We start from the raw sequence: 12,890 nt of genomic DNA on the forward strand, positions 1-12,890 counted from the left end.
GTTATTGATCAACAAATTTCCTCCACTTTTGTCAATTTGAGTTACTACAAGAGTGGTTGACTAGTGTATGGGAAGTTTATTATTGTATGCCTACATTTTTTGTTGTACAGTGTGTGAGGATTACAAGGTAGGTTTGGGTTATCCCATTAAGTGCAAACATGCTTTTGTGATGCTTGTTAATTTAATGCCACTTATATGTCATTTGAAATACTCATTATCAGCTATATATTGGAGATTGAGACTTATTTGGAAGTTTGTTTTAATGCTTTTCGTGTTCTTCCCAGAGATATTCATCCAAAGATAAGTTCGAGTAGAGTTGAGCTAGAGTGAGGATATGGAGGCAGTAAATATTACAAGTTTAGGTTCAATGCTTCCAATAAAGCTCTTTATGGCACCTCAGTCTATATCAGGCCAGAAAAGTCATAACATAAGGTGCGCTTCCAACCGAGAAGACAATGTTGTAACGCTGTTAGACTATGGAGCCGGCAATGTCAGAAGCGTTAGGAATGCAATTCGGCTTCTGAACTTCAATATCCAGGATGTATGTTTTATCATTGGCTTTATGTTTCTATCAAAACAATTATTTTAGAGATCTGTATTCTCTCTACCAAGGACACATTTCCTTCTGCATTTTATAGTTTCTAATGAAATATTTCAATGGGGCTTGAATTTAAAGGATTTATAACAGTTACAATTTTTACATAATAGCTTCTATGACAGAAAACATAAAGAATTAGCATTTGAGAAACAAATTACCTATTTGTTAATCCATCCTAATATGTTTTGTCTCATATATGAGTTGTCTTTGGGTTTGAAGACATTTTCAGTGCTGCACTTCAAAATGTTTGTGCATTTACATCTTTAATCAGGCAAAAAAGAAATCAATGGTAGGAACAGGCACATAAATACTACAGTTGGCAAGTGCAAAGATTCCAATCATGATTCTATAGGATCTTTTATAAATTTAAATTGGCTGTATTTTGAAGTCTGCCTATAATAGTTATAGAGTTCTTTGAATGGGATTTGAATTATTTTGGATGGTTCAACAGTCCCGACTACATCAATGATAACATGGACACCAAAAGCTTATATGCTGCTACATATTTCTGTAGTACACTTGCCTTTTTATCATAAATGATACCACTTGGTTATAATATAATAGTGGATGTATGTCTTCCGTTTGAGGTATTTGCACACGTTTATAGAGGAACCTCAAAGGAAGCATAGTTTATTATTATTAATTGCAAACTATTCAGTAATTTTAAACAAGAAGAATTACATTTGCAGTGGAGGAAGGCGATTGCAACTTGTCAAAGCATGCTCCCTTGAGGGTTGAAGTCATATATGGTACTTGATGTTCACTTTTCACAGCTACAGAAGACATTATGGAGCCTTCATAACAAGAAAAAAATATTTTGCTTGATTTAAAAAATAAAATATATGGCTTTGTTATTAATAATTTTAAAAAACCTCTGGCAGACAGGATGAAGCAGCAAGCTGAGGGCCATTAACTGGATTTGGTGTAGGTGTTACCATGAAGACAGGATACAAGCAACATGCTGTAGCTCATATCCTCAATCTTATCATAATCAATAATACTTTATGATTTGGGGCTTTAATGTTATTTTTCATTATTTTCATTTTATTTATTCAGATTGTTGTTAGAGTTGTAAAACTTATCTTTTATCTAACCTATGGAGTTTTCAATAATTGTGGACTACCTTGGGATGGATGCTGGCATAGTAGGCTCTTGAGTGTCAAGTGGAACTACATGTTATTAGGAGGTGTATAAATAGGTAGCTTTCCCCACCTATAATCGTCCTTTTTTATTACAGTCATCCTTTCTACTTATTGGTATATTGTGATATAAGTGCCTTTAGGGCATGTGTATATATATGCTTAATGTTTGTGTGTATGATTTATTGAATCTACGTAGGTTTTTCTTTTCTATCGACCAATGAGATCTTGCACTAAAATCTCACAATACAAAAGCGTAGGGTTTAAATCCCATAGGTTTTGGTCCTTTTCAACTACTTAGTGCATAGAGGAATGCATACAGAGTGTTAGGTTATATTTTGGTTTCAATAGGAGTGTCTTTTTTGAACAGAAGATATTTAACAAAGTTTGTGGTGGGAATGTCATTCACTGGTGATATATATCAGATTACCTCAATTTCTAAGGTAGGGGCGCATTTGTTTTCTAGATCACATTTTTGGATTCCTCACAAAAATTCAGCGGGCATAACTTTACTGCATTTTTGAAATTCTATCATTTAGGATCTGAAGCAACCAGGTTAAATTTGAAAATAAAATGTGAAGGAAACCTACAAGGGTTGTACAGTATGAAGATAATGAGGTTACTGTATAATGTGAAGATTGTGAGGTTGCCGTACAATTTAAAATCACTCCCTACTCCTTGTCATGTAATTCCTACAAAGAAATGTAAGGCCATGGATTCGTAGACCAGAACTTGCATTTTTGTAGGCTATTTAGATGGTGTTTAGGCTTATCAACTCCTCCATCTTACCACATGAGTTATTCATTGTGAAGAGTGTTTGCTTTGAGGGGTCCTCTTTGAGTTCCACTTGACACTTCTTATTATTCCACATTCACATTAGAGCATTAGGCATTGATGATAGTATTGACGATTCAAATTGTCCTATGTAGATTCTTAATGATGAGGATTCTTTTCCCTCCACTTCGGATACTGAGAATGAGGATAAGGATTCATCTCTTCCTTCTCCTAATCATCATTTAGAGGTTGTGGAATCTCCTCTAGATTCTTTGGCTATAGGTCCTGTTGTGACCATTTCACACATCACCCCATCACAAATGGGGACCCCCTCTTTTGTTTCCAGTTTTTAAGTTTTAGGTTAGATTGGTAGTAGCGATCCTTTAGATGGAATAAGATTGAGTTGATTTTTATCCTCAACGTTTTGGAGTGAATGATTCATGATAATCATTCCATTTGATTATCATCTTTTGCTTAATCAGAGATGAAGTGCTGGATTAAATGTTTGTAGGAAGGGTAGGCTAGAGTTTGAGTAATCATGAAAAGGCTCAAGGCGAAATGATAAGTTAGGAAAGTTGCTGTCTTGAGGTCACTTCCTATGGAGCCTCAAATGTGCGAACTTCTTGTGGAGCCTCAAATGTGTGAACTACTTGTTGCCTCCCAAATCAGCGAACTTTCACTTCACATTTCCTTTACTTGAAGATGATCACGACCTTGCTAGAATATTGCTAACAAGCTATCACAAGCTTGGTCCATGGAATGGAATACCAAGTCAATCGACAAGTGATGAACCACTTCCAATACCCTTGCGTCCTTGCCAAGGCGTGAATTTTACTTTGACACTTCTTGTTGCCTCCCAAATCAGCGAACTTCCAGTGCTTACCCAAAACGTACGACATATATATTGCCACTTCTGGTGCTCACCTCAAAGTGCGATCTTTCACCTTGCCACTTCTAGTATCCACTTCAAGGCGCAAAGTTTTTCTTGCCACTTCCAATGCCCAAGCAAATGTGCAAACTTCCAGTGCCTATGCTAAAGCGTAATCCATCATTTCCTTTGCCCATGCAAAGGCATGACCTTCCACATTAGAACATCTGTTGCCCAAGCAAAAGCGTAAACCTCATCACCCACGACAAAGGAAGAAACACTTAATTTTTCTTGCCACATTATGAGAAAGGGTCCCCACAAAGAAAGAGATGTTTTAAGTTCAAATTTGAATTGATAAAAGCAAGTTGGCCTTTTGTCCTTTGAAAGTGAAATTGCAAAACATTAATGAAAGGCAAAGTCAGCCTTGTGATGAAGAAGCACACCTCCTCAATGACTATAAAGGCAATGTTGATCATTTCTTTTGATCAACATGCAATTGATAAAGTGAATGATCTCAATCAGGCGGCGATTTTGATTAAGGAAGCAGTGATTCCATTAAAAGCAAAATATTGTCAAGAACATCATTGCCAAAGCAGCGAATTCACTCTCAATATATAGCGATTTTGATCAAGCTTCAGTACTTAGCGATTTTCACAAGGCGAATTTGATTCAAGATCAGCAAACTCTATCATTGCCTAGCGAATTCATATAACAATCAGTGAACCTTCTATTTGCAATCAGCGAATTTGCCACCCTACCATCAGTGACCAAAACCTTCAGATCAGCGAATTCAACAGTAAGATCAGCGATTCTACATTAGTGATCAGACAAACATTGACATTTGATATCAAAAGCACTTCAATACAAAGATAATTTTGCCAAATTAGAGACCAAATTGGAAATTACCAGCCAGTTTTAAACTTGTTTGGAGGCCTGAATTAGGTTTTATTTGATCCTTATCATTAAAATCGGAGCTTAATTTGATGCTGGTACAGTTTCAGGTTCCTTATGTTTAAGAGGTTTCATTCATAAGATGCTTCTTTTATTGCATTTTGATCACATAGTATGCTTGAATGCAATGCATTTTGATTAGATGATTATTTTTCAGATTTAGACAAGTCTAGGGTTTATATCCACGCCTAGGGTTTAGTAATTCATCAATGATTTCGATGATTTTATAAGCTTTTTAGAAGGAATTACTAACTTAGATGCATTTTGGACATTGTTGACATTGAAATCATATCAAAACCCTAACTTAGACAACTCTTGCACGTAGAGCATGGCAGCCCCGAAGACCAGAACAAGTACACGACAAGCCCTCATCAAGAAAGACCTGAAGGGAGAGGCGCTGGAATCCAAGATACATCATTTTGGAGCAATCTAGGAGACACCAACCTCAGGCAAATTAATATGAAGAAGTTCCAAGGTCCCTCGTATACTATCAGGGCTTCTGAATTTTCAAAGATAATGATTGAGAACGGATAGTGAAAGCAGTAGGCTTCCCTCTAGCTATACAAAAGAATGAGTTGATCGTTGAGTGTGTTTAACACTATGATGCTAGAACAAGAACAATAGTGGCACCTGATGGCAAAGCACTTGCCTATCTATTTGAGACAACTATCAGTGAAGCTTTCCACATACTTGAACCCAATGACATGGTTTACAAAAGCAAGGAAGGAGCATATGTGTTCTATGAAGATGATATCGACAAATGGCTCAACATAATTAACAAGTATTGGTTATTGAAGAGTAGGCCCAACATATCCAAGCTACCTACCAAGCTTCAGAGGATTGATTTTAAGAAAGAATTAAGTGATTTGATCACTTTGCTCAACTGAGTTATGGGAATATCTCAGGCGTCTCAATTTGAGACTTGGATGTTCTATTTGATGGAAGTAATATCGACTTGGAAAGATACGATCAACTAGGGAAGAATCATAAGCAATAACCTTGGCATACAACTCAAGAGGCTTGCATGCACTAGAACATTCTACATGAGTTCATATATCATATATTCACTTGCCAAAGGCTGTGAACACACATGATTGACATATAGAGGTCCAGTTGGAATAGGAGCCGAAGAGTTAGGAGCATGCGAGTCATACACACAATTGCATTATCCAGGCAAAGCACATTACAGGAGGGTGAACGATGCCTTCACCATGCACATAACAAGAACCTTGCAAGGTGGCATTCATCACATGCTATCCCCACAAGCAAAGGAGTTGATAAAGAAATTTGGTGCTTGGTATATCCAGTTTCCCAATTACACCTACATCATAATTCATGGATGTTCTTGTCTTCCCTACATGCTACCAAGATATCCTACCAACAAGATAGTATTGTTGGAGTTGGTGAGGCAATTGATGAGATATAACAAAGTGTAGAAGTATAGACACAAGACTAGAATCACTTTTCCCATTTCAGTTGGGCAATCATTGGAAGTGTGTCCATTCTTATAGGTAATAGAGAAAGTGGAAGAAGAATTGAAATCTCTCCTCATCCCATACTTCTCCAGACCAAAAGAGCTAATGGAAGAAAACACAAACACAAGCTACAATTGGAAGATCATTTCATGAATGCTCAAGATGATTTTGAGGTAAGAGGAAGAATTTGCTGAAGACTACTAATTGATATTGTCAAAACGTGCAAGGTCTTCGACATTCTAGATCAAGCACAAGATAGTGGAAATAGCCTTGTTGTGACCATTTCACACATCGCCCCATCGCAAATGGGGACCCCCTCTTTTTGCTTGTTTTTCGCTCGTTTTTGCTTTCGTTTCTAGGGTTTTGTTAGTTAGTTGGTCGTCTGGGTTTAGGGCCAAGCCTTAGGGTTTTAAATTTTGTCTTTTCAGGCCAAAATCCAGTCGTTTTTGAGAGCTTTTGAGCTTCCTTTTGTAGGATGTAATTTTGAATGCAATGAATTCGCCAAAATGGTCTAATTTTCAATTGGAATGTTAATGCAGAGCTTGAATTTGTCTAAGTGTTGACCGTCAATGTGAATTTTTGTCCGATTGAATATTTTGACCAAATTTTGACTTTTTTGAATTTTGATCCTGGGCATTGGAATTGATTTGTTTTCGCCTCGTGAAGTGTTAAAATGTGAAAAATCTTGTTATTTTGGCCTGTAGGAGCAAAATCGCTCTTGTCCCTCAGTGAAGGACGGGAGCTCATTTTCAAATATCTCATCGTCCCTGCAGAGTCCAGACAAATTTCAAGTTGGAAGTGATGGAGAACGGCGAGATCTTTCCATTGAATATAAATTGAAGATTTTCATGAGCACAGAAATGCCTCCAGGAGGAAAATCGCTCCTGTCCCTCAGTGAAGGACCGGAGCTACAATTCAAATTTCGCCTTGTCCTTGCAAGATTTCGAAAACTTAATGATTTGAGGACGTCCGAAGGAAGATGCTTTGCCAAATGAATATAATTTGAGATGCAAAAACGAAGGAGAATGACCTATATTGACCAAATCGCTCCTGTCCCTCTCCAAGGGACCAGGGCGAGGTACCTTGTAGCTCTTGTCCCTCTCCCAGGGACCAGAGCGATTTCCTTCATTATGCAAAATCCAGACAAGGGTCAAGGCAAGTTTACGTTCAAAAACAAGGGAAAACATGAGATGAACGCATTGAATATAAATTGAAGATTTTTGGGACGTCCATAACAGTGTTAAATGCCTAGTTCGCTCCTGTCCCTCAGGAAGGGACCAGAGCGATTTTTGATATAATTGCTTTTCTTGCAAGGTTACAGATGATGTCAAGGCATGGACGAATAGAGTGAAGAGGGACGAATCCGTTGAATATAAACTTGGAACCTGGCAAAGTGAGATAGTGGCCACAAGGGAAGGATCGCTCCTGTCCCTCTCCAAGGGACCAGGGCGATACAATGATGATAATACTCCCTACGCAAGTTCAAGGTCGTTCCTCCGAAGTTCAAGGTCGACACAAGTCAAGACAAGGTGGCGAGGGACATTTCAAGGCGTCTTCATCATGCGTAAACACTCAAAGGACATTAAAATGAAGAAATTGACACCCTATAACATAGATCGCTCCTGTCCTTCAGGAAGGGACCAGGGCGATGTTAGATGCATTGGCCATTTCATGCAAAATTTACGTAAGGACAAGACGTTGCAATGTTTTATAGGGTCCATGGTATGATAAAAAGATGATAAACAAGAGTTTTGAACGTGAAATGATCATCATTTTGAGCATGGAGACTATATCGCTCCTGTCCCTCTCCAAGGGACCAGGGCGATTTGCTTTGGATTCCTTGTTTTGCTTCAAGATCAAGCTAAGTCAAGACGTCCTAAGATAGCATATGGTCCAAGGCATCGTTTGAAGATAATTCGCAAGGGTTTTGAACGTCCAAACATCGCCAAATAATGTAAAAGCCTCACATCGCTCCTGTCCTTTGGATAAGGACCAGGGCGATATCATCAAAAGCACGCATATTCCTTCACGATCAAAGTTAGGCGAGGATAAGCGAGGCAAGGGACATCGTTTGGAAGACATTGCAAAGAAGATTGAAGTTTAAAATTGCCAAGGTTAAGGAGAAAACGTGGATCGCTCCTGTCCCTCTCCAAGGGACAAGGGCGATGGTCCCTTTAATGCGTCCAAACACTTCGTGCAAACAAATGAAACAAACGCAAAAGGAACAAGCATAGGTGTTGTTCGCCCTACAATGAAGATCGAAGATAGAAGATGCATATTGAACGTGGAAATTAGAAGATCGCTCCTGTCCTTTGGACAAGGACCAGGGCGATATGCACTTAAAGGACACCCATATGCGCACACAAGGCGATCAAATTCGAAGGACCATCAAGATGATTGATTTTCAACGTGGAGATGAAGGAATTGGACGTAGAAATGCAAAAGTCAAGACAAAAATGGTGAATCGCTCCTGTCCCTCTCCAAGGGACCAGAGCGATGAGGTACGTCCCTTTCTTTTTTTTTTCAGTTTTGGCGCCAAATTAAACAATTCAAATTTTCCTTAAATGCTAAATCGATTTAAAAAATTGAAAATCCATTTTTATTTAGCATTTAATATGGCGTTATCTTTTATTAATTATTTTTTGCCTTTATTAAAAATCGAAATTCTCATTTAAAAAACGCAAGGCATTAATAATTAATTATTTAGTTAATATAAAATCGATTTGAAGCGCCCAATTAGGCAAGTCGGCCTTGTTATTTTATTGCAAATCATTTAAAAAATGGTTTTATTTGTCAAGTCGGCCTAAGGGGTGAAAGGATATGAGCGCTATTTATAAGGGGAGTGAAATGTTCATTTTCACATAATCATTTTTACCTTTCTTCATGCGAATCAAGAAGAGGCGAATATAGTGCGAAGTGTGTTCAAAGGTGGTGCGATTTCAAACCAAAGGTGGCGCTAGTATCATCTTGTGTGGAGTGCGAATTGCGTTGAAGACCAAAGGTGGTGCGAATTTCATTCATCCAAGGGTGGCGCTTAGTTATCAAAAGGTGGTGCGAATTTGAAGACCACACCAAGGGCGAACTTGGAGATCCATCTAAGACCACGCCAAAGGCGAATTTGAAGATCATTTAAGACCACGTCTAAGGCAATACTTGAAGATCACGTTCTCTCCAGAGGTGGCGAAGTCGCTTTTGAGGAAATCATATTGAAGATTATCTTATACCTCAAATTTTGCCTAGGCGAATTTTGTTTTTTGCATTCTAGAGTTAGCTCTCTATCGAGGTATGGCGATTTAATTGTTATTGCTTTATTCGTTCATCGTCATATTCCAAATTTTGTTGAATTTTGAATTTTGAATCTCTTGGCTCAATCGTTGTATTTTAGGAAATGATAACTCTAGAGACTTATCATGAGGTTTCCTAAAATTTATCTCTCTTATTTACGTTATTTATTGCAAAATCTATTTCTTATAATGAAATGTTGTGTAGGTATGGCGACCCCAAAGGCGGGAGCATCCACCAGTCGCTCGGCTCTCATGAAAGAAGATCAGAAGACCGAAGAAGTAGAGACCAAGATCGTGTCTAAATGGAGCAACATTGGAGATACAAACTTGGGGAACTTTAGCACGAAGAAGTTCCGGGAGGTCCCTTACATCGACAAGCCATCACCTGTCGCCCGGAGAATAATAGAGAGTGGCATCATCAAGGCGGCCGGTTTTCCTCCAGCCATTCAGTGCCACGAGTTGATGATCGAGTGTGCCCGTCACTACAATCCACAGTCCAGGACAATTGTGTCCAATGAGGGAAACACTTTGGCGTACCTTTCAGAGGAAGCCATAAGTGAGGCCTTCCATCTTCCAGAGCACAGGGACATGATATATAAGAGCATTGAAGGAGCCAGACCAGTGTACGATGATGATCCAGATGCTTGCCTAAGCATAATCAACAAGAACTGGCTACTCAAGAGTCGTCCCCGTCTGAGCAAAGTACCGAACACACCACACAGGATTGATTTCCAGGAGGAGTACAGAGATTTGATTACCATGCTTAACAGAGTTACAGGAGCACCTCATGCCTTCTATTTTGAGAAATGGATGTTTTACTTCATCCAGGTGATTGTTCAAGGAAAGGGTACAATACATTGGGCTAGGATAATTAGCCATTGCTTAGACGTACAGTTGAGAAGACTCAGGGCTACTAAGTCCTTCCACATGAGTTCATACGTCATCTATGCCTTAATCAGGAGCGTTGAGTACGCAGGACTACCTCACAGAGGAGTGATTGGAAGAGGACCCGGCGAGGTCAGAGCTTGTGAATCCTATACCTACTTGCATCATCCACCAGGGAAGAACTACAAGTTAGTCAATGATACTTTCACGATGAACATCACAAGGACGTTGCAAGGAGGGATTCACAACAGATTATCTCAGGATGCCCAGGAGTTCATCAAGAGGTACGGTGCTTGGTTCATTCAGTTTCCCAAGTTCACTTACATTAGAGTGCATGGATGTCCTTTACCTCCATACATGTTGCCGAGGTACCCGACAGACAGAATTGTGTTACTTGAAGTAACAAGGCAGTTGGCAGCATATGTGAAGGCATTCAGACACAGACATCAGAATGGAGTTCAGGTACCTATTATTTTGGGTAATTCAGTTGAGGTATGTCCTAATGTCTTAGCCATGGATGACGCAGAGAAGGAGTTAGCCTTGTATCCTTTTTCATCTTTTGCTTGGAGGAATAGTTTTGATCCACATGGACATTTAGAGGAGACGGTCGGTAGAAGATTTAGACATGAGCACCAAATTGAAGATTTTATGATGAATCTCCTAGATGATCTCGAAGTGAAATGAAAGATGCATTCTAGATTGCCTTTGGATTTCATCAGGAAATGTAAGATTTACAGAGTGGCCGACCAAGCTCAGGACAACGGCAGGCACATCCAATCTTCATATGATAGAGAAAGCAAAACAATAAGTTTGAATTGGAATGAGCCCGAGGCCGTGGATTTAGATGATTTGATGGCACCAGTCTTGTCAGATAGTACACAAAAAACACCCTACGAATGATCTAAATTACTCCTAATCACTCAATTGACCTGACCTCTTGAGTAGATCCACCTGACTCAAGCAGAGCCTGCTATCCTAATGAGCCCCCTGGCGACCCTCCAAATGCAAAAGGTCAATAGACAAGAACCTAGAAGACCAAGAAAAGTAACCCTAGAAAGCAAAAGGTAGGGGTTCCCATTTGCAATGGGGCGATGTGTGAATACGTCACAACAGGTTCTTGTTGGAAGATTCGGCTAAGGCATTACCCTGAGGGTAATAATTGGATGACATCTTCAAGTATACACCATGCTTCACTGCCCAAAAATTGAATTGGGTTCCAATGAATGCCTTGGCATTATCTGATATGATGGTGGAGGGGACACTGAGTCTTGTCACGATTCCATCAAGGAATTCCAACATTGAGGCTTTAGTGGCATCCCTCAATGCAATTGCCTCTGTCCACCTAGTGAAGTAGTCTGTTGCGGCCAAGATCCACTTGTGGCCAGGACCAGAAGGTGGATTTATTATGCCAATGAAGTCTAAACCCCATTGTGCGAATGGTTGATTTGCTTGAATAGGGTGGAGAGGTAGGGCAGCTAGCCTTTGCTTTCCAGAGAAGAAAGCACATTTCTTGCAATTCTTCACCCATCTATGTGAATCACTAAATATGGTTGGCTAGTAATAACCATCCCACATTATTTTGATAGTTGTAGTCCTTACAGAGAAGTGCCCCCCTGAAGAGCCATTGTGAAATTCTTCTAACAATCCGTTGACTTGATTTTTCTCAATACATCTTAACAAGACTCCATTAGAGTCTCTTCGGAAAAGGGTCTCCTCCACTAAGATGTAGGAGATGGACTGCAACCTGAAGTTTCTTCTTTTGGTCTTGTCTAGACCTTGGGGGTATCTACCTTCCATTAAGAAGGTGGTCATGTCACTCACCCAACTGACCTAAGTGTCGTTGCTAGTTGGTTGATCCTCTTGTAACACAAGGGCGACCTCTGAAGGAATCACAAAAGATGAGACAAGCTGTTCACATAGGCCCCTGACACTTACAAGCTTGGTGATCTTGATGTTGATGTCATATTCCATGACCTTGGCCATCCACCTAGCCCTCTTCTCACTGATGTCCTTGCTTAAAAGGAAATCCTTGCCACTTGCATATGGAACTAAGAGTTGGATCCTGTTGTTATAGAACATGTGTCTAAAATTTTTCAACGCTCTTACAACAATGAGAACCTGCTTCTCTACATAGCTATACCTGAGCTCATAGTCCTTTAATCCTTCCTTGAAGAAGGCAATAGGCTGCTCCAGATTATCATTGTTCAGCTGTGTTAAGACAGCTCAGATGCTGGATTCTCCTCCAAAGGTATAGAGGATAAAACCCCTTTCATAGATAGGATTGACAAGAGTGGGGGCCTGAGCAATTGCTTGTTTAATTTCTTCAAAACTGGCCCTCCCTTCCTTGGTCCAACTGAAAGCCAAATTTTTCTTCAGCATCGAGGTGAGGGCTTTTACCATGGTGGCAAGGTTGGGAATGAAACTCCTCACAAAGTTGATCCTACCATGGAAATTTTGCAATCCTTTCTTGTGACTGGGGAGTGGGAGAGAAAGAATAGCCAACACTCGCTCTAGATCAATGGCTAAGCCATCCTTAGATACAACGTGTCCTAGCAATCTTCCTTGATCAGTAGCAAATACACATTTGCTTGCATTCAAAGACACACCATATTCCCTGCACTTCATGCACACCTGCTTAATATGACCAAGATGGCCAGCTGCATGCTTCAAATAAATAGTTATATCTTCAAGGTATATAAGAACAAACTTTCTTAATACACCCTTGAAAGCCATGTCCATTGCTCTTTGAAACGTGGCACCTGCATTGGTTAGCCCAAAAGGCATGTTACAATAAGCATAGGTACCCCACTTAGTAGTAAATGCAATCTTGTATTGGTCTGACTCTTGGACCAAAATCTGATTGTAGCTTGAATACCCATCCAAGAATGAAAATCTTTTAGAGCCACTGACCTTTTG

General features: G+C 39.6%; 1 protein-coding gene across 6 annotated transcripts in view; it reads left to right on the forward strand.

The window, feature by feature from the left end:
• LOC131033192 (imidazole glycerol phosphate synthase hisHF, chloroplastic) overlaps positions 1–12,890 on the forward strand; it is a 188,573-nt gene that overhangs the window by 1,861 nt on the left and 173,822 nt on the right. For all 6 annotated transcript variants that reach the window (XM_057964339.2, XM_057964347.2, XM_057964357.2 and 3 more), the window contains one exon: positions 285–541. In XM_057964339.2, the coding sequence (XP_057820322.2) occupies positions 335–541 (207 nt within the window). In that variant the 5' untranslated portion in view covers positions 285–334. The remainder of the gene's footprint in view (positions 1–284; positions 542–12,890) is intronic.

Source organism: Cryptomeria japonica, chromosome 3 (genome assembly GCF_030272615.1).
Source record: "Cryptomeria japonica chromosome 3, Sugi_1.0, whole genome shotgun sequence".
In the NCBI taxonomy this organism is placed as follows: Eukaryota; Viridiplantae; Streptophyta; class Pinopsida; order Cupressales; family Cupressaceae; genus Cryptomeria; species Cryptomeria japonica.